General features: G+C 32.3%; 2 protein-coding genes across 5 annotated transcripts in view; one reads left to right on the forward strand and one right to left on the reverse strand.

Moving 5' to 3' along the window:
- Positions 1 to 26,577, forward strand: part of Rlig1 (RNA 5'-phosphate and 3'-OH ligase 1) — a 66,217-nt gene that overhangs the window by 33,570 nt on the left and 6,070 nt on the right. The window lies entirely within an intron of this gene.
- Positions 1 to 26,577, reverse strand: part of Cep290 (centrosomal protein 290) — an 84,260-nt gene that overhangs the window by 20,875 nt on the left and 36,808 nt on the right. For all 4 annotated transcript variants that reach the window (XR_002390147.2, XM_013066571.3, XM_087192573.1 and 1 more), the window contains 17 exons: positions 23,307 to 23,418; positions 19,007 to 19,212; positions 17,904 to 18,055; positions 15,972 to 16,083; positions 14,917 to 15,372; positions 13,962 to 14,126; positions 12,898 to 13,005; positions 12,491 to 12,625; positions 11,108 to 11,374; positions 10,383 to 10,490; positions 9,555 to 9,754; positions 8,273 to 8,486; positions 6,764 to 6,901; positions 4,925 to 5,146; positions 4,485 to 4,607; positions 1,125 to 1,270; positions 646 to 798 (listed from right to left, as the gene is read on the reverse strand). Coding sequence is in view for 3 of the 4 variants with exons in the window: in XM_013066571.3 (XP_012922025.2) it covers positions 646 to 798; positions 1,125 to 1,270; positions 4,485 to 4,607; positions 4,925 to 5,146; positions 6,764 to 6,901; positions 8,273 to 8,486; positions 9,555 to 9,754; positions 10,383 to 10,490; positions 11,108 to 11,374; positions 12,491 to 12,625; positions 12,898 to 13,005; positions 13,962 to 14,126; positions 14,917 to 15,372; positions 15,972 to 16,083; positions 17,904 to 18,055; positions 19,007 to 19,212; positions 23,307 to 23,418 (3,017 nt within the window). In the remaining variant the exon portion in view is untranslated. The remainder of the gene's footprint in view (positions 1 to 645; positions 799 to 1,124; positions 1,271 to 4,484; positions 4,608 to 4,924; positions 5,147 to 6,763; positions 6,902 to 8,272; positions 8,487 to 9,554; positions 9,755 to 10,382; positions 10,491 to 11,107; positions 11,375 to 12,490; positions 12,626 to 12,897; positions 13,006 to 13,961; positions 14,127 to 14,916; positions 15,373 to 15,971; positions 16,084 to 17,903; positions 18,056 to 19,006; positions 19,213 to 23,306; positions 23,419 to 26,577) is intronic.

The following is a 26,577-nucleotide window of genomic DNA, read 5'->3' on the forward strand; positions in this document are numbered from 1 at the left end:
AAAAATTAACACACTTGGCTACAGATATGTGCACCTGCTGAAGTACACAGGATGAAAGGTGTAAATAAAGCCCCATATTTCTGTCCAAAGTCCCCTAATGGGGAGCTATAGGGAAAAAGGAATATCAAGATAACAGAGTCGAAGGAGCTCAAGAAAAAGACCCATTAAAGTTATCTGTGAACTTCTGAGGTCACTCTTGAGCTGCATTTGTATGGTTCTGGTCCTAATCAGAATGTAGAAGATTCTGGGAACTGAATAAGACACAGTCTATATATATATTATTAGACATCTGGTCAACTGAGAGGTGCACAGGCAGGACAGAAATGAACACCACTGTGGAAGATTTGAAGAGAGAACTGATGTTAGAATCAGAGCCCACAGAAAGGAGGCGGGAACCTGCAGCCTGGACCTAACCAGATGGATTACATGCTGAAACAAAAATACGTTTTCCATAGAATTTAAAAAGACTCAAAGGCTCACAACATAATATTTCAAGGTCAAGGATACAATCCAAAATTACTCTCAAGTGAGAAAAGACAATCAACACACCCAAACTGGAAACAATACACATTTATTATTTCCCTATCTATGGGTTCAACAGGTTTTCAACCAAAATAGGTGCTATATTTCTATGTGATAGCTTACCTCATACACAGTATGTCATTTTCTAAGTCAAGATTTCTCTTTTTTAATTCTTCCAACTCTTTCTCTGACTCCAAAGCTCTCATTCCAATAACCTGATCAACAGTCATACCAGTTTTTAGTTTCCTCTGCAAAGTATGTTTCTCTTTATCAGCTCTGTGGAATGTAGTATAAAATCATGAAAATATGCCACTTACTGTTTGGCTTGTTCTATTTATTAGGTTGCAGCTTACTCATTATTAGAACAACATACACCAATTGTACCATTCTGTATTTGGTATGAATTAACTTCAAAACCATAGAAAATTCTACTTGTAATTGTTAGAATGTGTTTGAAGCACATTTTAAGAAAAGTAAAAAGTGAGTCATAATGATAAATACTTAAAACTAGAAAAATCTTCACATTATCAATTACAATAAGATTATAACTTCCAGGTCAATAGATTTTATATATCATGTTTTACAATACAATTTAAACTTACTTGGCAAAAAGATCCTTCAAGGTAGTCAACTGCTTTGTTAGAGTATAAACTTCTCCTTCTTTCTCTTTTAACTTGTTTCGAATTCCCTCTATTTTGTTTTGCCATTTTTTACCTTCTTCCCACCTAATTAATCCTTCTTTAGCATTCTGTAAGCAATAACAAATAAGTTAGAAAATTACTAGTATTACTTTTAATTTTAAGATTTATCAATTTCTACCTAGAAAAATAGTAAACAAATACTTCTAAGACAATACGTAAAGACTCATTTTGCTATGCAACTTTGAATCTTTAGGAATACCAATCTAGCAAAAATGACCTTCAGTCTGAATAGGTTTTATTTTATCACCTGACAGATAAAATTCTGGGTGAACTAATCTTAGCACCCTTACAGAGTCTTAAAATGAAGATTCTAATATAGATGATCATGACTACAGTAAGCTAACAAATAATTTGATATATAAACAACTGACCTAATTTTGTTGGACCATGACACTTTATCATCACAACTCATCAAGTGTTTGATACACTTTACTTCACCCATTCAAAATATATTTACAGTATTTAGTGCTAACCACATGCCAGATACTATTGCAGGCACTAGGATTAGAAGCAATGAATAAACCTGATGAAAATTGTATGTTCATGAATATTACAATAGAGTTTATGGTGGTTGACTAGGTAGGGAAAAGAGCAAAGAGTAAGTATAGATAGTAAAATGAGAAACAAAATATTAGGCATCAAGTGAACTGGTTATAAGTGCTTTTAAAAAAAGAAAGGAATTAGGGTTATCATAGTGATAGGAAAATTAGCCAGTAATCACAGTGATCATAGCTTGTTATAATTTTGATAAAGAAGCCAAAGAAAGCCTATATAATTCAGGCAGGAAATTACAAGTTCAAGTCCAGTTTGGTCAACTTGGTGACTTATCAAGACCCTGTCTCAAAATAATTAAAAATAGGGTAGTTATGTAGTTCAGTGAGAAGGCTCTGGGTTCAATCTCCAGGACCACAAAAATAAACAAATGAAAAAGTTCCCACAAAGTCTAAAGTGTTTAGTGGTAGGCTTGCAAAAGGTGACTATTGTGGGCCACTATATTCATTGGTGGACTGATTCATTTATAAGTTCAAAGGTTTAATGCGCTGTTAGGAATTGTGTGGCTGTTGGAGGAGCACACCTCACTGGAGGTGTGCTTTTGGATGGTGTATGTCTCTCCCTGGTCCTGCCTCACTCTCTACTTCTGGGCTACCTTGGGTTGAGCAGCTTTCCTCCACCAGGTCCTTCCTCCAAGGCATTTCTGCCTCAGAGCCAGAGATCATTAACTGACTGTTCTGAAACCATGAGTCACATGAACCTTTAAGTTGTGTGTGTCAGGTATTTTGTCCCAGTCACGGGAAAGCTGCCTAATATACCGACAGAGCTATGGACAGAAAGCATGTTGTAGCTTTATGGTTACAGATGCAATCATTTTCATCAAAGTGACACAGATGTTATGAAATTTCATAGGGAAAGTATTTTTTGGAGTGTACTACTCTATTATTGAAATTGTTTAATAGATACTGAGCATTTTCTGGGCAAATTTTTTTTTTTGGTACCGGGGGTCAAACTCAGGACCTTGCGCTTGCGAGGCATGCAGCAGAACCACTGAGCTAAATCCCTGGCCCCCTGGGTAAATTTTATAATACAAAATTTTCCTAATTATGGTATCACCACAGTGAATTTTTTTAGGACAAAAATGACAACAAACACTAAAATTTCTCAGGCAACTTTTGGTATTTTCAATATACTAATAAGATATCTCCAGCTTATTATTCGTAATAAATTGAATTATAAGCATTTCAGTTAACTTTAGTTTTTCTTTGGGTTGATTATTCCTATCACTTATTTTTATTACAAACTGGTTTACCAGTAAACCTATGAGAAAGATTTAAGCAACTTATCTCATATTACAGAATAAACTGGTGAGTGGATTGGTTATTGAGTGTTACGAAAGTACCAAATATATTCCATTATCACTTTGTTTACCTAAAATAATAGCCCAGTCTACTGAAAGACAAAAAAAAAAAAAATACATTTGGTTCAAAGTGGGCATCGTCAAGTGTTTACCTTTGTCCAAAAGGACAAAAGCACCAATATACATAAATGATTATTCGGGGAAAAAATATATAGCTGGATATGTAAAATGGGAAGAGTCCCTGGAAGTACTATACTTAGGAAGATGACATGTAGATGATGCAGTAATTTCCAAGTAAGAGATACATTAATGGTGCTTCCTTAAGTAGACTGTGAGTTACTAAAGGACAAAAACTTTTTTTAAAAAATTCTTTTATTGGTACATTGTAGGTATACAACACAATTACATTTCTCATTGGGAACTTGTACCTTTACATAATGCATCTTGGTTCTTATTTTTCCCCCATTCCTAGCCCTCCCTTCACCCCCTCCACCCTTCCCTATTTACAAAGACTTTATTTCCATTTTTTCCATTTCTCAGCATTTTTCCTTTCCCTTCTTTCCTTTCCCCTGCCCCTCCCACTACCCCTACCCCTTTGGACCTTTTCTTCCTATTTCACATTATCGATTATTCATTCTAATCATTGGTACATTTTAGGTATACAAGATAATGACATTCATCATTGGAAATTTGCACCTTTACATAATCTTTCTTGGTTCTCATTTTTCACCCTTGCCCAGCCCTCCCTTCAACCCCTCCATTCCCATTTACAAAAATTTTGTTCCTATTTTTTCATTTTCTCATATTAATTACATACTCTTCTTTCCTTTCCCCTGGCTCTCCCACTTCCTTTCCCTTTGCCCCTTTTCTTCCTATTTCACATTACCTATTATACATTTTAGTCCTTATTTACACTTTCAGTTTCTCACACTAGAGAAACTATTCGGTATTTATACATGTGTGTCCTATTTATTTCACTTAAGAGTATCGTCTCAATGTGCATCCATTTAGCTATAAATGTCTCTAATTTCTCATTTTTTATGGCTGAGTAGTACTCCATTTTATAAAAAGTCACATTTTCTTTATCCAGTAACCAGTTGATGGGCATTTGGGCTGTTTCCAAGTTTTAGCTATCACAAACTGTGTTGCTATGAACATGGGTGCACATATATCACTGTGGTGTGATTCTTTTAATTCTTTGGGGAAGATTCCCAGCAGTGGAATAGCAGGGTCAAATGGGACTTCCAGTAAAGGACCAAAACTTTAAGATTTCTCTGCTTAGCCAGTACTTCCTTTAGTGTGTTTTTAGGCCCTCAAATTACTACAGGATATTATCTATTTATCAACTACATTTTTAACTTAATCTGTCACTATTTTATGCATATTGCTCAATATGCTTTATTACGTACCTTTTCTTTCATAGGTTTTACTTCTACATCATCCACTTTTCTTTCCAGTTGGCTTTCTAGTTTTTTAACTTTCTTTTGAAGTTCCTCAATTAAACTTTGTTTATTATCTATTAGAGGTTTGCTCTGAAAAAATAAGATGGAAGTTTACATTCTACAAATAAATGTCAAAAAAAGTACACCAGATATTCCAATTACAGAAATTTTTGAGCCCATCACTAATCATACTTTCTATAATATGTAGGTATAACAGGGTAGTTGTTCCTGTATTCTATAGGATATACTACACTACAGCTGTATATACAAATCAGTAAAAGGAATTAGTTATGTTTGTCAAAATAATCTGAAAGCCAGTTTTAGCAAATACTGTAGATAAAATTAAGAAGTAGAATAAAGTATTACTTACATATTACAAAGACTATCGAAATTAAATGTAAAATTACCTGTAACCCACTAGTTAGTCTTTTAATTTGCCTTTTGAGTTCATCATTCTCTTGATCAATTCCATCTTTCTCTCTAAGTACTTTATTGTAGGCTTTTTGTTTTCTTTGCAGTTCATTATTTAAATCATTCAAATTATCAGTTAGTGAGCTTTCCCTGTTTTTACTTGTTTTAAGAGCTTCTCTCAATTTTAAAAGATTTTGATTTAAATCTTCAATTTGTGACTAATGAGAGAGAAAGAGCTTATTCATGAATCTTCATCATCAATGATAAAAACAACACAAAACAAAAATACCATTAATGCTTCTTAAAAAGAAAAATAAAATATAAGACCAGTGCACAAGATTAAAAAACCCCACAAACTATATATATATTTTCCCATATTTATGTCAAATAAACCAACCGCTTTGAGAAAAACAAAATACTCTAAAACAAATTAATCTTCAACAACATAAAGGAACAAGATTTTGTGAATTAAACAAGTGGTTCATTGCACTTGAATGGAAGAAATAAGTACCTATCAGTGTGCCTGGTAATGGTTTAAAAACTATGAACCATGAGCAGGATAAAACAAAATATGTGACTTGAAATAATTCTAATGTACTTTGTAAAGACAAGACAAGACATGAAAGGAAAATGTGCAATATTATACAGTACATATAAAAGCCACCAGCAAGACATTTTTAGCTATCTTATATAATGATAGTGATGGAAACATAACACTATTTGGCCTATAACTATTTACTCAAATAGATTACTATAGGCCAAGTACTACTACTAATACTAATAAATTACTATTATTATTAGTTTGTTAAAGCAAAACAATCTTAGAGAAGTCAGAAAAGGATCTGAGATGAAAGACTTGAAGAATGGAAGAATTCAGACAAGATGATATTTTAGTATTAAAAAATATATTAACAAAGGTCTAGTCCTACTAATATAATTAAATAAAGCAAAAGAAATAAATCTACATATTTCACTTATCAATTTAGATGTAAAAGTTGCTTAATTCACAATAACCAAAACTGAGACACAACTAAGATGTCCCCAGAAAGTAAGCAGATATATAAAATGTGATACATTTAGACAATGGAATATATTCAGGGCTAAAAAAAGAAATGTATTATTAAATGAAAATCAATCTAAAAGGGTTACATATTGTATGACTTCACCTATAACCCATTTTGGAAAAGGCAAAGTTGTAGAGAAAGTAAAAGTATCAGTGGTTCCCAAGGGTGGTGGAAGTTGAGGGGAATTAATAGGAGAACAAAGAGGGTTTTGGAGCCATGCAAACAGTCTTTATGTTACAACACTGTGTAGCAAAGATCCATGTCATTATATATTTGTCCAAACCCACAGAATGTATGACACCACCAAGAGTGAAATCTAATGTAAACCTGGACTTTGGGTAAGTATAAGATTTCATTGTAAGTACACTAATTACAACAAATATGACACCCTGGTGGAGGATACTGATAATGGAAGAAACTAAGCATGTGTGTGGGGTGCTATATGAGAAATCTCTATATTCCCCTCTCAATTTTTCTATGAACATTAAACTGCTCTAAATCCTTTCCCAATCCTCCTGATAATCAGTGAGTATCATAAAGTTGTATTGTTCAAAAGTGCATGCATGTGCATGCACATCTATTCACCCGTAATTCATTATAAATTCCTTACTCAGGGTCAAAATTATTATATATAAAAATTATATATATATATATATATATATACACACACTACACACACACACACACACACACACACACACACACATACATATATCTTCCAATAGGAACTTCTGGGAATTTTGTTATAGTAATGTAAGCATTGATAGTCACCTTTAGCTCTCTAGTTTGTCTATCAACAATCTGTTGAACATTGAGATTTGCCTCTTTCTGAGAAGTTACAGAAATAATGTGTTCTTCTGCTGCTGCTGTCATTTCTGCACGGAGTTCCAAAAGTGCTTGACTAAGTGCCTAAAAATTAAAACATATGTACATTTTTAAAAAGAAAACAACCTAGTTTACTGTACTGAATTGTTAGTTAACAGCCATATTAGTCTAGAAAAAGTAAACTTAATTTTTTTCCCATTCGTACAGGGGAATGCTCTTTATTAAATGTGTAAGGTCTTATCTACATAGGTTTGAACAAAAACTAATAAAGTATTCATAGAATAATGAAAAAAGGTAGAAGGTAGAATGGGGAACGGGGAGAGAAGGGGGAGGGCACAGATAAAAAAAGGAATTAAGATGTGTTACGTACATTTACCAAATCCACAGAAGGAATGCAAACATTATATACTTCACAGGTGTACTAATAAAAATCAGTAAAATTAAATGTGAAAAATTCAAAATACAAAAACCCATCCTTTTCTTGAAAGACATCTTAAACTGATGCAACCAGAAAAATGCTATGTCTGAAAGTGTTCTTGGTCCTGAAGTTCTTCCCATCAGACCAGCTAACAAATTTAATCTATATACATTTAAAATTGTAAAAAAAAAAAGGAGAAAATTAATATTTTATTTGAGTAATATAAAAGAAATAAATTTTACTTTCTACTATTTTCTGAAAATATCATTTGTTCACTAAAACATAATTCATCAAAAAAACTGTACTTTTTCAAGTGAATTTCCATTAGTGATTATGCTCAATTCCTTCCCAACTGCATGCAAGAGTTTAAAATCTCAACAATAATTTTGAGAAAACAGTATTAAATCAAGAAATTTGTATTACAAAAATCAGGTGTGTTTGTTTTCAAAGATCCAAGTTTAGATACTTATAAATTATTTACTCAGTATATCCTTCAACGTAAAATTAATTTAGGTAGATAAACTTAGAAAAAATGGGCAGGAAAGGCTTAAAACCTGCCAATAAATTTCGTGAGCTAATAAAAAAAGCAGTACCTTCAAACAGTTTCAGTATATCAAATCTCACATTAATGACAGAAAAAGTGAATGAACTGACCAACTCCTTCACAAATCTATCTCTGCAATCTTCTTTAATATCTCCCTCTATCACATTTCCTTTTTAGTCCCCTCCAAGTCACTGAAATCTGCTGAATTTTTTGAACTAGCCTCAAGCCGCAAAAAAAACCCCAGTAGAAAAGGAAAAAATAATCCATAAATTGCTGATGACAACATAAAAAAGGTAAACTAAACTATACTCACATTTAAAAATAACACTGAAAAAGTCTAAGAATTATCTTGAAATATCTGTCCTATTTAACAGCATGAGATGAAGCTTATACTTTTACTTTAACACAAACATTTATACTATCACATCTAACCCATTTACAAATCTTCTCTACCACTTATTTTTACTAAATGTTAATAATTTTCTGTATTTACTTTTTGTTGTTTCTCTTTCAAGGCCAACTGGCTCTTTAGCCGATCTACTAGATTTCTCATTGTAGTTGTTGGAGCTCTTGAATTTGCTTCTTTTTGAGCCTGAAGTTCAGACTTTAAACTCTGTGATTCCTTTTGTGACTGGGCTAGAAGGCATCTTAAATCTTCTACTTCTGTTTTCATTTTTTTCACTTCACCTGCATGGTTTTCTTGGAGCCTGATATAAAAAATATATGTATTTAATTAATTGGTTGATGAGATTAATACTTAAATATTTTATAAAGTCATAAAATGGCTATTTGAAATATTCCATATGGCAAAAACACTCTATACAGAAAATTTTTTACATTCAGGAATTAAAAGCATTAAGTACTCCAAAACAGAACATAAATTTACTACATGAAAAATAATCTCTCATGTAGAAAATTTTTAACACAATGAGAAAAACAGATTAAAAAATACCATATGCTGTTACTAAATCTCATTTAGAGAAAAAAATGGCAATTACTTAAATAATAAAAAATTCATGTTAATTTTATCAGAGGCATATTGAATATGTGAGAAAATAATCAAAAGGTCTAATAAGGGCTTCAATGCTGGAATGGAATTCTGCATTAAGGACAGCAACTTTCTCACTTTTTTTAAATAACTGAAAGATAGTTCTATAATGATTAGAAAAACTGGATAATTATAAACCTATTTTAGGTTTAAAATGTATATTGTGATAAATTTGCAGAAAAATCTTTAGAATCTCTAATATAGAAAATGTTGTGAACACTCTTGTCAGTGTAATTAATAAAATAAATTACTTCTTCATTTAACAATCATTTATTCAGCCTCTATTTTGTGCCACATACACCCAGGTACACAAGCAAAGGTTTAGTACTTGTATGTAATTTTATAATTTTCAGGTGACTTTCATATACAGTTCCATCAGGTCTTCATTTAACCACTCTGAATGGGCCAGGCTTAAGTACTACCATTGCCAAAGGATGAAGCTGACACTCAAAGATGTTAAAAAGAAGATTCTGGGGAAGAATCTCTATTGGCTTTTGAGTCAGACTGACTAGTTTCAAACTGTGGCATTCCCATGTCCTCCCAGGCATGTTACTGAGCCTCCCAGAGGTCTTGTTTCCTATCTGAGAAATGGGGAAAATGACATATTGTAAGCAGTCCTGAGAATAAAATGAGATAATATATATCAACATCTGACAAAGCAAATATATTTATTTTCATTATGTCATAATTACCATTTGCTTATTTTAAGTTCATTTCTAAGCCTTACCGTAATTTCATATTTTCAAATTCTTTGATTTTTAATTCCGTGATTTCTTTTTGTCTCTCTAACTCTTGTGATACTTTCTTTAGTTTGCTTAAAAGTTCAGAAAGAGAGTGATCTTGTTCTGCAACTGTCTGTTCCATCTCAGCTAGACGAATAAAGTGCTTGTTGGTTGGAACTGGAGTAGGAGATTGTTTTATTAAATCCTATGAAATATGAACATATTAGCCATGGACATGTATAATTCAATGGCATTACTTATTCCATAATTTTAATCTAATTCTTCAAATGACCTAAATACAAAATCTAAAATTTAATAATTTAATAGGCAATGAAGCCTTAAAGAAGACAAGAAATAAAGGTTGTACTCTTTTCCATTCCTAGCATTCAGCAAAGTGTCTACATGTAGTGCACACCAATAAATGTTGACTAAACTAATGAGGTAAGGCTCAAGGATTCCCAGGTTCCATATTAGATGAAAGACAGGTCATTTTACACACAGAGAACAGAATGATTTAAAGAAGCAAGTATGAGCTCACAAAGTGGGAAGCATAAGTTTAGTCATAAGCTTTTAATGAGTAGAGTTTGGAAAGAAAGACTAAGGTTAGATCATAGGAAACTGTGTTCATGGTGAAAGGACCATGATTTTGTGAGTAGTGCTAAGTTACTGAAGGGTTTGGGTTTAAATGAACAGAGCTGAAAACACATTTTCAGGTTATTTTGGCAATAAAAAAGTGGGACAACTTCTACTTTGAAAAAATGACAAGATACAAATTTTAAACAATAGGATTTTTAAAAATCAATGAAAAATAGAACAAAGATCTAGAATCTTACCCAAGCTGTTTGTTTGAATTTACTGAGTGAACTGTCAGCCTGTAGTTCTAATTTATGATGAAGAATATGAAGATCTTCCTCATGCTTCTTAACAATTTCTCTTTGCTCCTGTTTTAGCAAAAATCAAACCTATATTTTCAATTGTGATTCAAGTTAATTATACTCTGAAAATCTTAAACATTTTATTATTTTTAGTATTCTACAATCTCTGAGATAGCAAAAGAACACTATCTTCATGTATATATTCAGATATCTCCCCTAATGAATCATGTTCACAACCTCAACTTTTAATAATTTATCCTTAACATTAGAATAAGAATAACATGTATGTATCATCTTTTAACTTGTTTCTAGAAAATTTTTTCAATGTTATGGTCTCTCCCCTACCTCTAGCTCTAGCCAATCTGATTTCCACTGATTGCTACTGTGGTAGATTTCACACTACTTACTGCCTCAATTCTTACTTATGAATTGGTATTTTTTTTTAAATCTTAAGGTTTCACCATGACAGTCAGCTGTTTCTGGTTTGGTTAATCCCTGAGATACAGATACACATATACAAACTGCCAGTTTTACTGACAGATCAGTAATCCAATCATGTGAAAGTAACAATTTCTAAATGGAATCATATGACAGCAAGAAATAAACTATCACTTTAAGGACAAAGTAAGATTTGGCATTTGACTGAAAAAAAATTAAATGGCACAAAAAATATGATGAAATACCTCTCTGGCTTTTTCTAGAAGATGCTGGTATTTCTTTAATACCTCTTCCTTTTGATTTAACCTTGCTTGCATGTTTGCAATGGTTTGATGAGCAATTTTAATTGCATGATGAGATGTTGGTTCCACCTCTTTTCTGCCTAGTTCAGCTATAAGTTTTTCTCGTTCTGTAGCAGCAGGCAATCGAAGTCTCAGTTCACTGATTACTTTGTCTCTTGACAGAATATTTTGCTCTGCTAACCGTAAAGCAGATTCTTTTTCTTTTAGCTTCTGCAGTTAAATCACAACAAATAATGAAAGCTTACTTTTTTCTTTAAAATGATTCATCTGAATTTTAGATATAAGCAAAAAGTTTTATTTTTCACAGATTTCTAATCACCATCTGACAATAAGATTAGAATTTATTTTTACATGATAGCACTGTTATTTGCAGGCATATTTTATCTGTAAGATTATCACATGTCAAAACTTCATTGTTAGGATAAAAATAAAATTCAATTGGGGCACTTTATTAGTTTAGAGGCAGCAATGAGTGCTGGTACTAGACTCAGAATGAAAATGTAATAAATCATTCCTTTTATTTTGATCTACAGACGATCAAAGCACTAAGACTCCATAAAAGTCTGCTGAGGATAAAACTGGAATTTTAGTAGCTCAAGTCAATATATAACTGCAATCAAAAACTGCAGTTCATTAAAACAAAGCAGGAAATATATTTTTACTCTTCACTGGTATGAAGGCAGATATTTTACTCAAGTGACTCAGTGGCAATTCATATAAATGACAAATCTGACTATTGAAGAAAATTGGTTTCCTGAATTTATAAAGAATACATAATTTTACATGAGAAATTGTTGTCTACATTAATTTATAGGTAATATGCTCAGTTGAAAACTAAAATAATATTTAGTTTATATTATTTTCTAATAATATTGATTTGATCATATAGTAATCAAATCTAATACCTAGACTAAATAAGTAATTTCTAGTTTACCTTCACTTATGATCCCAAATCATAAAAGGATTGGAGTAAAACTGATTCACAGGGTATACAATAGGTACTTCAAAATAAAGCGTAAGGATGAAAACATCATGTAAGTACATTATTGCACATAAAGCTATGAATGCTTTTTAAAAAATTTTCTTTGATGCTCGTTTTTACTGATCAATGTGCCTAAAAGTGACAAGTAGTAATTAAATGAATAGTGAATTGAAATTAACTACATCTGCTGTTGATTGTTGGCTATTGGAAGCCTTAAAGGCTAACAGAGACAGTGGAATCAGCAACAAATTCATCATCTTATGTTTCATCAATAAATATTATTTAGAAAATCCCCAGGACATACCCAATAATACACTAATCAAACTACAAATTCTGCTGGTTACCTCTTCTAGTGCTTTGCAAGTTGCCTGTGTTTCTAGGATGACTCGAATATTCTCCTTGAGTTTTCTTAGAGCAATCTCCAGCTGATTTGGAAGGGGCAGACTAGGGTCTGGCATTGATCCTGTAGCTTCCTCAAACTATTAATAAATATCATGTTTTTAAAAACAGCAGTTGCAGCATTGAGACTAAACAATATTAATTTATACAAATGTATAAATAAATTAATCAACCTCACTTATTTAATAAATAAATTTAATTAATAAATGTATAAATAAATAAATTAAACCTCACTTATATTTTAAACATAAGAATATAAAATCAATTTAAATTTCATCTGATTTAGAAAATATTTGTCAGTTAATGCTCCAGGCCATGTTACACAATAGCAAACAGGATCAGTCTCTCATACCTTTTGTGCTGCATTTATTATTTCATTTTGCTGATGCTCAAAAATATCGAGTTGACGTTCCAGCTCAACTTCTCTTTGATCCCAGGCCATTTGTCGTTCTTCATGAAACTGAACAAACACAATTTGTGTCAGACACACACACACAGAGGCATATAATAGGCACTTTACATACATTTTCTCATATAATCCGCACAACAACCCTTTGAGGTCGCTATCATACTCATTTTATGAAAAAGAATACAAATTCAGATAATGAAGTAACTTGCCTAACATCACAGAGCTTGGCAGATGTGATGTCAAGATTTCAATCTGTTCATCTATCCATTCATTGATCTGTGCATCCAACACACAACTAATGACATAATCAAACATTATTCTAAGCAGTATGAATACAGCAATGAACAAAACCATGTCCCTGTCACCACAGCATTATATTCTAGTGAGGGAGAGAGAGTCAGAAACAAACAAATATATGACAGAATGACAAGGACTATGGAGAAAAATGAAAATAAGTAATCCCTATTTAGAGAATGTGTGACTGTAGTGGAATTACCATCTTATACCAGGTGGCTGGAAGGTTGCACTAAAATAAGGAAGGTATTTGAGCTAAGATCTTAAGGCAATGAAAGTGTTAAGTACCATAGGCATCTAGGATAAAAAAAATCTAAGCAGAGGAAACAAAATCTCTGAGGCAAGTATGGACTTGATGAATTTCATCTGCCTCCAAATCATGCACTGTATTCTACACCAGAATGCATTCTACTCCATCAGTGAAAGCCAGGAACTTAGAAACTTGGAACTGTGGAAAGTCAAATAACTGATATCAAAATAAAAGTTAACTTTCTGAATAAATTTGCTTACATATTACTCCTTTTAACCCTACTGTTACAAATAAATGAGTATTTTTAGAGTAATATAAAAAGTGAAAAGCAAGTTGTTTGTTAGGAATATTTTAATAATAAACTATTAATAATTAGAGCTACATTCAATTAGAAGAATAATAATATAGTTATTCATACAATGTTCTTATGTTTAAAATCTTAGCAAAAAAATAAAAATAAAACCTTGTTCTGTTGAACAATTTCTTCTTCCAGGTTGCTGATTGTATGTTCATATTCAGATATTATATTATTTAAATATTTTATTTCTTCTTTATCTCTGACTAATTCTCGATTTAGTTTAAGCTCTTGAAGACGAAGTTCTTCTATTTTCATATGCCAATTGATTACCTAAGATTTACCAATTATATATAAATATAAATACTACGTAAGTAAATATTTCTCCATTGATCAGAATGATTTTAATTAAAATTAGTAGACATTTTGAAAGAGATAAGGTATAAAGGTATCATCATTCAAGTTGTATGACAAAGTTTATTTAGGATTTCCAAAGACATTCTGAGAATATGTGGTATATTACAATAAAATATTTATTCACTGAAATGAGTATCTCTAATGTTAACTTTGATTTTTTTCATTTACCATCATTTGTTTATTGAGTGCTTACTGTAAACGTGTCAGACACACATTAATACTACTTTCAGAAATGGAAATCCTAAATATCTCTAGCCCAGAGAATGGGATTTAGTTGCAAGATTATTTTTCATTTAATTTCCTCCACATGAGGGTAAAAACTAAGTCATATTAAAAAATAACTGTGAGTTTATGACTGGTAAATAATTTTAAACAGGTAATAGTTGCAAAGAGTAGAAATCAACTGATAACCATTAAAAATGTAAGAATAATTATAATTAGTATTTAATGTACATCTTTACTTTTCTAGTATTTAAACTTGCTATTATACAATCTGAGCATTTTTACTGAGATCTTTTAAGAAACTCACTTTACTTTTATTAATCATACACATTCAAACAACCAAAACTCTTAATTATAAAACCTAAATTAATGAACTACATTACAATTTGGGTTGTATATTAAGCATTTTTCAAACAGCCACATACTAAGAGCTTTAAAATTACTGGGTATGTTTGCAAATACTAAACTTCACATCAATTTTTACCTTCTGCCCTCCCCTGGCGTCCTTTAACGTGCTTGTTAACTCTTCTAGACCCTTTAACTTTAATTCCAATTCCAATGTTTTGTTCTGCATATTTCTATATTCTTGCTGAGAATTTTTCATTTCTTGCATTATCTTCAGCTTGTCATTTTGCAGTTGAATCATTGTTTTAGAGAATTTCTCCTGTTGTGCCAAGGGTAAAGCACCACTAAACTGTCTTCGCAGAGACTGAATTGTTTGGCGCAGATGTTTTGCTTTGTTTCTCCCCTCTGAACGAGCGTAATAGAGAGCCTGCTCTTTCTCGTCAAGTTTCTGCTCTAAGCGCAAATTGTAGGCCTCGACCTTCTGTAGCTTGGATGTTACTGACTCCAACTTCCCAAGAGCAGCAGCCTCACTAACTTGAAGAGAGACAACGTGCTGATGCAACTTGGCAATCAGTGCCTTTTCGTCAGATTGTGCCTAATACCAAAAGGTACATATTTATAGTAAGTCTCAAGTTTTTCCAAAGGAACTAATCATGGATTTTAAATCACAATTTATTAAACAATTTTAAAACATGGAACACGAAATCCTACAAAAATCTCTTTGCTTTAATATAAATAATTACCAAAGAATTATTTAAGAAAACGTTAAAATCAAATACTCGTAAAATCCAAACTGAACTAAATAATAGCTGGAATATTACTTTTTGAAAAAATTTCCACAAGTAAATCATAACATTGATACAATGTATGTGTACTTTTTAATCCTCCAAAAAAATCTGTAATGTGAGCATACTTGAAAAGCTACACATACATATAAGAGGAAACAATGTTATTAAAGACATACTAACTACTCCTGTTTAGTGTCTTCACTTTCAGCAGCAGCCAACATGATGCATCTGTAGGCAGTGAAATGCTTTTCTGGATTTTAAGTGGTATTTAAAACTTTAGAGTTTTTTAATCAGGTTCCAACTTTGGTTGGCACATCTTCTGATTAATACTATAATTTTACACCAATATATACTGTGAATTTAGGAAATAAGTAGAATCTATTCAGAAAACCATTACTGCATATACCTGATAGTCCAGCAGCTGCATTCTCAGTGATTCTACTTCCTTCTCCCTGGATTGTTGCTGTGTATTCAAAATTTCAACTTGTCTTTTGGCAATATCAGAAATCTCTCTCAGTCTAGGAAGCAATAAGGTATTTCAGTTTTGATTAAGTACATTTTCTAAGTAAATATCACAATCCCAAATTAACATATTCTTTTCTGGAAAGCCATAAGATTCTAGCATCTTTTCTTTGTATAAATTACAAAGGATCCAGAAGTTTCCTGAACTATATCATAAAACCTAGTTCCATGAGATATTAACAAGTATGTTATTAAAAAAATCCTCCATTTCCAACATCCCTCCCCCTTGAAAATTCATATGTAATACGGCATCATGTTAAATGTTCTGAGAAGTTCTACTGTAAATAATTATCTCAAACTGTACTTTATAGCAGTTACAAATGTATAGGACCAGGACCCTTATCTCACACTTTTTAAATAAGATATTTATTTCAAAAATGGTAAGTATTAAATGGGTTATCGGATATTAATACATGGTTAAAAATATAGAAATTTAAAATTCCTAGAGTAGGTTACAACCTGAATGGGTTAACATATATTTTAAATGCTTTTAATTTATAAGTTATCAAAAACATGAAAAGCAACAAAATATACACCTACTACAATCACAAAATAAAAGTAACAGGAAAGAAGGAAATAGACCTTTTGCAAATGGGAAGGGGACCAAGGGATGAGGGGGCTATAAAGAATTAAGATGTGTCATGCATGTGTATCAAGTACCCAAATGAATGTATTCATTATGTAATGTAAATATGTACTCATAAACAATAATCATTTTAAAAGGTGAGGTCATGAGAGGAAGAATGAAATGAAGAATCCTCATAAAGAAAAGGGTTGACAAATACTGATAGTCGCCAAGGCCTCTTGGGCTTGAGGCTCTTCAGTGCCTCAAGGCTCTAAAGGAATGGCTATAGAATTTTATGAGAAACCATATAAATATTTTTTGCTAATTATTTGTACATGACAGATTAACTCAACGCTACTCATATTTTTCTCCTGAAGTAGCACCTAATTACAAAAGCAAGTACGGAAGATCTACTTGGCACACAGTGTTTACATTTTTTTGAGATAGGGTCTTGCTGTGTAGCCGAGGCTGGCCTCTAACTCGCAGCCACCCTTCTGCCTCAGTCTCCTAAGTGCTGGGATCACACGTGTGGTCCTCCTTTCCCAGCTCATAGTGTTTACTCGACACACATCTTGTGTTCTAATTAGCTGGCTCGTTTCCCAGTGTGAAAACATTACCTGAGGGTCATTAAGTATGACCGTATGAATTACCATGTTTAGTATCTTGCACAGTGCCTAGTCCATAGCAGATAATAATGTAAATAAAACCAAAATCTGAATTGTTCATGTTTTTATAGTAATCTTATGAAAGATGGAAGAGGTACTGTTATTTCCTTTTTAAAGTGAGAACCATTCCTCCTCCATCTTCTACTTGCCCTAAAAAAAAAATCAGTAGACGGAAGAAGTGGACCCCACAATTTCCAAATTCAGTGCTTTTTTCACTCGTATTCCTGTACTCCAAAATATGGAGATTTTCAGAGATAATTTTTTCAATGTTTTTATTTAATCATGTTTAAAAAACAGTTATTATTAGTTTTTATAAAAAGAAACCAAGAACAACTACTACTATGAATATGAACCCTTATCCTTTTAATTAATTTTTTAATGGTACTGGAGATTAATCCCAAAGCTACATCCTCACTCCTTTTATATTTTTTTACATTTTGAGAGTTCAAATTTGCAATCTTCCTGCCTCAGCCTCCTTGAATGATGAGATTAAAGGTGCAGGTCACATTCTCAGTTGTAAATTTCTTAAAGACAAGTAAGAGAAGACACCTGTAATGAAGTGACTAAGATGTCAGTACACACTTACTTTGACACTTCAACTTTCAGTTCCATTTCACTCTTCTCTAATTCTAGAATTCGTTGCCTATCAGCATCACTCACTGGCTTGCTCACGCTGTCAGCTAATTCATCCCTTAGCATTTGTTCCACCTTCTGTGCATCCAAGTTGATTTTGGTAAGCTATGAAAAAGTAATAAAAAATATTCAGATATAGGTTTGTGAGGTTTTGTTGTAGTTGTTGTTTTGTGTTGGGAATGGAACCCAGGGCTCTGCTGTACCACTGAGCTATCCCCAAGATACATCAATTTTCCATGAGCTTTTTTTTATAATTCAGCTTTTAAGAGTACTACAGCCCTATTTACTTTTCTGTAATCCAGCTAGAGAATAAACAGAGGAAAGAACTGGGAATAAATTATGGAAAATGTGGTTATATTTTAATCCTCTCAAAGTACTTTATATTAGCCAAGTCATAATATCTGATTTGTTATTCTTATTTTGCTTGGACTTTAGCATGCTCATATTTTACTTTAATTATACATCTGTAAACACATTTAAATCAGTTAATAAAAGCTTATTAATAAAGAGTCAGTGACTAAGTTCAACTGAACAAAAATAACATATTTTGGAAAACACGTGAATTCTCAAAGTAAGCAACATTATAACAGTGTTGTTTAATCATCAGTTGTTGAACATTTGCAGACTGCATTACTGCCAGTTTAATGATTCTGACCACTTCAAAAAATTCAAAAATCTCCTATGAGAATGTAAAGTTTCTGAAAGTAGAGATTATTATGTTTTATTTCTTGCCATTGTCTTCACTCCTAATTAGGATATGTATGTAATAGGCCTTGAATAAACACTTGTTAAATCAAGAGATGGTGGTGGAAGACAGTTTGTAATTGGATAACATCTTTTTGTACATTAAAATTAATAATGTAACACTGATGAGAAAGAACTGACTCCAGAAAAAGCTGCACTATTTTAAACAATTCAGATTTCATAATAGATCTCATTCATTACATAAAACACAAGCATTATTTTAATATGCTACTTCAGAGATACAAACCTTTTAACAATAGCTACATAAATTCTTTACCCTCTAGTTGCATGATAAAAAATTTAATATCAAACCTCAGCAAATTTGGTTTCCAATTCAAAATTACGTTCTTCCATTTGCTTTAATGAAGTCCTTAAGTGTTCACACATTTTTTGACAATGTTCAGCCCGCTGCCTTTCATTTAATTCCTTCATTTCCAACATAGTGATTTTTTTTGAAATAGAAACAATGTCACTGTTGGTTATTGATTTCTTTGCCTTATCCATGTTAGATTCATTTCCTATATGCAATAATACTTAAGTCAATCTTGCTGTTTGTATCAAAATTATATCTCATATTTTAGATATTTTAGATGTTGCATATAAGAAAGTAATATAGTAATGAGATAATGATTTTTTTGAATTATGACAGACCTGGATTCTATTCTTAGCTTTGTTATTTCCTGCAAATCTGATGTCTATCATATTTAATGTCTAGGGAACTTGTTCTTTAGCAAACAACAATAATGAACTACTTTATTCCACATGGGACTGCTGAAATAGCAATGTAAAGGTCTTGGTATAAAAAAGCATCACATACAGAAAATCAAAAAATGGCAAACAAACACACTTTATAGAAAGAAGATAAACTATGAGAATCAAAAAGTAAAGCTGTACTACTTTGTGAATATAAATACAATGATTTGATTTTTAAGATATTAGTGAGATAAGCTGACAGATAAATGAAGATATATATCTAAGAGATTTTACCAAATGAGATCTCAAACTATGGACATTCTTTAGCCTTTGAACACATCTGATATCCACTATTTTATATTCTTTTATTAGTTGCTACACATAAGTTAGTTATAAGGCTGGTCTTTGGATATAAAATTGATTAAATAAGAGAACTGTAAGTCCCAATTTACTATGAAAAAACATTCCATAGAAGTGTCATTAGTTATCTATTTTTTTGGTGAAGGAAAAAACTCACTTTTGTTTTGCATAGTAGACATATGTCAGAAAAAAATGTTTTATAGTGTTTTGTTTTTTGGAGAGTCAGTTAAAACTCATGTTTAGGGTGGCCAATTACTTGACAGAATTAAGCATGACTCACTTTTTAAGCGTTCTTTTATAATGCCAACAATAACACATTCTATTTTTCCAATTTCATGCTTTGTACGTGAGTTTCTCAAAGTAATAAGTATTTTTTGAAAAACCATAAAAAAATTTATGTCTGTCTCCACTTGTAAAAGTACTTCACTATGACTGATATGTATTTTCAAAATATGTGACTTTAGAATAGCTGATACAAGTAATGATAAAGCAACAATAACAGATCACTGAAAACAGCTTTGGATTACTTCATTACAGAAGAAAAACTCAATCAGTAAACCAGTAATCACCATCATAAAAGAAAAAAATCTGTGGGGCCTGGGATTTAGCTCAGTGATGCCTCGCCTGCCTTGTGAGTGCAAGGTCCTGAGTTCAATCCCTGATACCGCAAAAAAAAAAGAAAAGAAAAAAAATCTGTACTAAAAATAAATATACAAAGGGCATATGTCCACTTCTCTATTTTATATCATGCTGAACTCTAAAAATAAAGGTAAACTTGTGACAGTCTGTAGCAGACTAGCCATCTGATGTGGTAAATGAGATGAAGTGACACTTAAACTAACCGATAAGGGAGGGTAAGAGGTAAAGAATTCTTTTCAGTCATACTTTGGGAGCTGGGGATATAACTCAGTGGTACTGCACTTGCCTAAGATGCACAAGGCTTAGCATCACAAAAAAACAAAATAATATAAGAAATCTACTTCATTGATATAAAGCCATGTATAGAAGAGATTAGATAATAGAAAATTAAAGAATTTCTATAAAAATTTGGCAGTTAAAGGGAGAATAAAACACAACACACAGAACCTACTTAACTTATATATAAAACTCTTATACAAGGTATTATCGAAAATACAGTGCATATATAATTTTTTTTAAAAAATTATTATAATAACAGATGCATCACCATTAATTCCCCTCAAAATACTCCACCATGTTTCAAATACATTTGTCTCATCATTCTTGCCACTGTTTTTTTTTTGGAGACAGGGTCTCACTATGTAGTTCAGGCTGAACTTGAACTCACTATGTGAAGGAAGCATAGAAAAAGTTACTCAGATTCACATGACCAAAGTGTAACCTCTGTATATGATGGTATCAAGGAGGACTGGATACCCTCCAAGAGTCTACTGTTGAGGGTATAAACACCTTAATCTGAAATATTTGGTATAAGGACTCTGCCCTGGTTCCTAGCCAGATCCAAGAACAGTCTCCTTCTAAGACACATACACCTTATCTGCATGAGGCCACCTTTGTGTAATATGATACATAAGCTAGCAGGAAAAAAGCAGACTTGGAAGACTAGGAGAACTGCATGCTGGAATTCTGCCCAGTGAGACCTCGACTGACTGCCCTTTCAGGACTCCCCAAATTGTCCTTGGGTGTTGAGGCACTACCCAAGTTGATGATGTATTACTTCTGTTATATTTTCTTTTTAATATTCCCATTGCTTAACCTTGTAATAAAGCTATCTACTTTCATTTTCATGTGGTGTAGTGTGACTTTTGTCACAGAATGAGCTTCAATCTAACTGGTGCACCTGAGTAGCTTGGTATTAACCCTTACTACAACACTATGTAGCACACACTGGCCTTGAACTTGCCATGATCCTCCTGCCTTAGCCTCCCAAGTGCTGGAGTTACAGGCATGCACCACCATGCCTGGCCATTCTTGCCACCTTTGAGACAGTTTTGGAAGTCCTCTTTCTTGTTTCTTTATTTGCACTATAGTGACTGCCTTGATATCCTGAATCTACTCAAAAAGTTTACATTTCATGGTCATTTTGACTTTGGAGAAGTGCCAGAAGTTGCATGGTAACAGATCTGGTGAATAAAGTGGATGAGGACACATTGTAATTGTTTTTATGAGCCTGACTTTCTACTGGATGGCACTCAGCAGTGGCATTAACCATATATTTGATCCCACCTTATAAAAACACAAAAGAGGACTACTTTGGAAAGCAGCATGAAAGATGGAATAAGTGTTCAAAGATGGGGAGAATTCTGAGACAAATTAATGGCAATGTGTCTTTTACTGAAATTAATTTAATTTAAATTATTTTAAACATTCACCATATTTTCGATCATCGTATCTGCATTCAAATGTCTTCCTCATGTAAGGGGTACATAGAAGTCGATTCATAGTTAGTATCTTATTAAATTAAAATTTACTTTTTTTTCTTTTGGTACCAGGGATTGAACTCAGGACCTTGCGCTTGTAAGGCACATGGAGGCACCACTGAGGATTTAAATCCCTGGCCCAAAATTTACATTTCTAAAAGTAGCTTATCTTGAATTTACCAATGTTAGGCCTCTTTAAACCAAAGCCATCAGTCACTAATTTAATAAAACAGCTCCATTTAGTAAGAGAAACACTAAAGAGCATTAGGGTACTAAGGTAGGAAACAAGCAAAAACACCTTATTCGTAGCAGCAAATTGATCCAACATTTACAAAACACAATGCTGTGAGATAAAATTATTAAAATGATGTAAACTAGGGTAACCACTTGAAAAACTGATGTGGAAAACCCTAGCAAGAGCCCAAAGATTTCAATATCATTAGTCACAAATATTTCAATATTTTCTGGGACTGAAATATCTCCATTCAATATATATGAAGATGTAGAATGCAGGTCTATAAACTATAGCAAAAATAAGAAAAGCTAATGATTTAACTATAATCACTCTAACAGTAGGATATTGCATGAATATTTTCACTTATAAGTATGATAAATAAAACATGGTAATATTTTATATAAACCTCATGAATACAGCTCAAAATAATGTTTATTATAATTTAAAGAATATAAACTGTAAGAATATCTAAGCAAAAAAATGTGATATATAGTTGTGCAACTATGGGGAGTATATTCTTTTAAAATTTTCTTTGGTATTTTATGGTGATCTTTTAATGTAAAAATATCAAATGATATATAACTAGTATAACATCACAGTCAAGAAAAAACTCATAATGTTACTATTAAAATACAGGTTATTCAAAATTATCACTAATCTTGCTTGGTAAATGATTCAAAATAGTTAATGCTTAGTCATAAAATTTTAATGTATATGATTTCATTGGGAACATATCTAAGAACTAAAAATCAAATTCTGATGGAGATTTGTTCAGGCTAGTATTCATTAACTGCCTATTAGTAAAAGAAGTTTATTTTTTCAATTAAACGCTGCCTTTTCATTTAGCACAGAAAAAGAATTTTAAAGGAAAAACATTCATTATTAGTTCCTAATCATTTTATACTTTGAGAGTAATAATACTTACTTAATTTAGTATCTTGTTCCCAGGCTTGTTCAATAGTATGAAGTTTTTCCTTGGTAATCTCCAGTTCTTTATTTATAGAATCAATTTGTTCTTTTAAGGACACATTTTCACACTGAATAAAAGACACATCAAAGGTAAGCTAAACTATAATTCAGACCAATACCACAGAAATATTAACTTTATGCAGTATCTCCTAAAATTCACAATCTGGCATTTTACTAGGTAGATTTCTCCCAGATATAGAACATACATGCACATCCCCCCTACACACAACCTATAAAATATTACCTTTAAATGATCACCAAACTCTCTTGTATCTAATATGTGGCTCTTAACCTATTAGCTTCTGCCATTAAAACTGTATGTTCATTTTGATCAACCTAGATACTCAGAGATTCTACATCTTCACAAACTTGTATTTATTTCTCTCATTATCACAGTTACTGAGCATCTTAACATACTATATCAGTGACAGGTGATCAATGTTCACAGTAAAAAGAAACACAAAATTCTGGTTTTCGCAGGCTTCTCCATTTAGTGTCTGTGGCAGGAGTTGGGGAGGGTGTGAAGGACAAGACAAACATGTAAATTAAAAAAATCTATTAAAAACTTCAAGACCTAGGGGAAAAAAAAGAAAAATAAGGCACTGAGCCACAAAAATAATATAAGGAAGTATATCTGGAAAAATGTGATTGAAGAAGGTCTTAACCACCAAAGAGGCGGTTTAAAAGCTAAGGTACAAGATCCAGTCTTAACAAGAAATTGGGCATGAAAAGAGCTGATGTGCTGGTACACTCAGATGTTGTAAAGCAAAAACGGGTTTGAAATACTGGAAGATCAGCAAGGGAAAAAAAGGCCTGAAGAAGGAAAACATTTGGAGTATTACAGAACCTAGGCAGAGGGAGTAAAAATAAGAGTGAAGAAAGTATGCCTTTATCTGAAATGTTTGGGGCCAAAAATGTTTTAGATTTTAGAATTTTTCAGATTTTGAAATATTTAAATAGACTTTAACATTGCAACATCCCTAATCTGAAAATATGAAATCTGAAATCCTCCAAATTAAAAACTTTTGAACGCTAATTCTCAAAAGCTGTATTTTAGTGTAATAACTAGAAAATAAGCCACTATATAACGTCAGGAATCAAGTGGTATGAAGAATAGTAAAAATAAGATAATGAGACTTAAAAGGAAATGTTATGATGAAACTAGCAGAATAAGGGAAAAATATAATTTTCTGGTACAATGGACTATTTTATCTAGTTTCAGATAGTGTAAACACATGAGGAAAAGAGACTTGAGGGTGTCTGAAATATCTTTCTAGCCATTTTTTTCTAGCTTTCATCATGTTTCACAGGGTAATCCTGGTCTTGTTCCAGATCCCTTTGCTTACAAGATTTTTAAACCTTCACTCTCTCTCCATTAACTCTAAATTTTCTTGCCCATCCCCACTCCTAACTTTACCAGTTTCCTATAAATTTTTTGAAAAGATAAAACAAACCCTATTTATCTACTACAATTCACGGTCATTTCCCTTTTCATCTACTATCAAATTTCCAGTTCTTCTACAGCCTTATATATCATTTCCCCTTCAAATCTTTTTTTCCCATTCCCTTTCCTTCCCCTAACTCCTCTCTATGTATACATAATGACTACAATCCGTTCAGGTTTTATATTTCTGTATCATCTACTCTCTTCTCTATACTGATTTTCACCATCTCTATTCTCATGAAGCTTTATTCATAAAAGGCATCAACAATTTCTGAATCACTACTGATGACCTTTGGAGTGTGGTGCTATATCATTCATCACTCTTGCAGGTCAACATATATTAATTTAGCTCTAACTCTGTACCAATTGGGAGATTCCAAACACCTAGTAATGAATTAAAGAAAAGTTCCATGTATACCACGAGGCTTTTATTCCAGGAAGACAGGCAGATAAACATATATAGCATGATGGGATACAAATAGCAGAACTATGAACAAGATACAGAAGTAATTCAGACAGAAGAGTGACTTTGTCCCATAAAGAAGGATGCTTCTGATAAAAAGTAATGGCTGAGCAAAGTTTTAAAATATGAATAAAGATTCACTGTGCAAATAAATTAGAAAATTGGAAGAGAGGAATGTTAGCTAGAGAATGGAAACAGCAAGTACAAAAGAAGATAGGTAAAAAAGAACACTGGTACAGAAAACTGGTAGTTGAGTTTCTAAAAGTCTGAAATTCCTTAGAACAAGATGACCTAAGTAAGGAATAAATTATAAAAGAAACGACATATTTTTCATGTGACTTGATTACTGTAGTGGTAATGGGAAGATAAAGATTGGAGATGGCGAGATGAGTAATGGCTACCAAGATAAAGATCATAAAGAATAAAATTAAGACAATGACAATGCAGATAGGTCATAAGAGAGAGATGCTTAGAATTATAACAAAACTGCAGAGAGAAAAGGATACAGTACAATAAATAGGTCTCTTAACTGGCTAATCGGAATCAGATAATGAGTACTGGCCTTCAAAAGGCTATGATACTTTAAAAAAAGAGGGGGGGCACAATTCTTTGACGCTATAGCCTTTTCAAGGACATTTCTTCCTGGCTGACTGACAGCTACCGCAAATTACATGTGCAAGACTCTTGTCAATACTCGTTATTTGACCCCCATTAGCCAGTCAAGGCTATGTTGGCTTTCATTCTATCTTGAAAGCCTGTGACTACTTTAAGCAACAGGTGAAACTATGTCACGTCCAAGCTAAGTCATAGAAGGTAAGGCAATATTCATCTGTTCACTAGAACACTAGCACTGGGGTCCTAAAATTCCAACTATTCTAAGACTGCCATGATGTTGAGGAAGCTCAAATATGTGGAGAAGTCTCAGAAGTCAGTGGTAAACAAGCCCAACTGAGAATCAGCATTAGAGTCACTCCAGCCCACATGCCAGAGGTGAGAGTGAATTTCCTTTCGGATGATTCCATCCCCCACTGATGAGTAACCCATAGTCTTTTACATTTTTTGAAATTTTGAGGAAAGAGGAAAAATATTCTTTAGGATAATAGATGAAATAAAATAAAAAATACTCATTGATATGTTATCTACAGATTTTTCCCCTGGAGTTTCTAGAGAGAAGAGAATAGAAAACAAGAAATTGAAAATGAAAATAAATTACCACATTTAGTCATAATTTTCTATAAAAACACAATAAAGTGATTATGATTAAAACTGATTAAAGTGTTTATGATTACTTCTACATAGTATTAGCACATAATAACTCAG

The sequence above is a fragment of the Heterocephalus glaber genome, unplaced genomic scaffold (assembly GCF_053883595.1).
Source record: "Heterocephalus glaber isolate CG9 unplaced genomic scaffold, H.glaber_assembly_v1.0 deba00001572, whole genome shotgun sequence".
NCBI classification, from domain to species: domain Eukaryota; kingdom Metazoa; phylum Chordata; class Mammalia; order Rodentia; family Bathyergidae; genus Heterocephalus; species Heterocephalus glaber.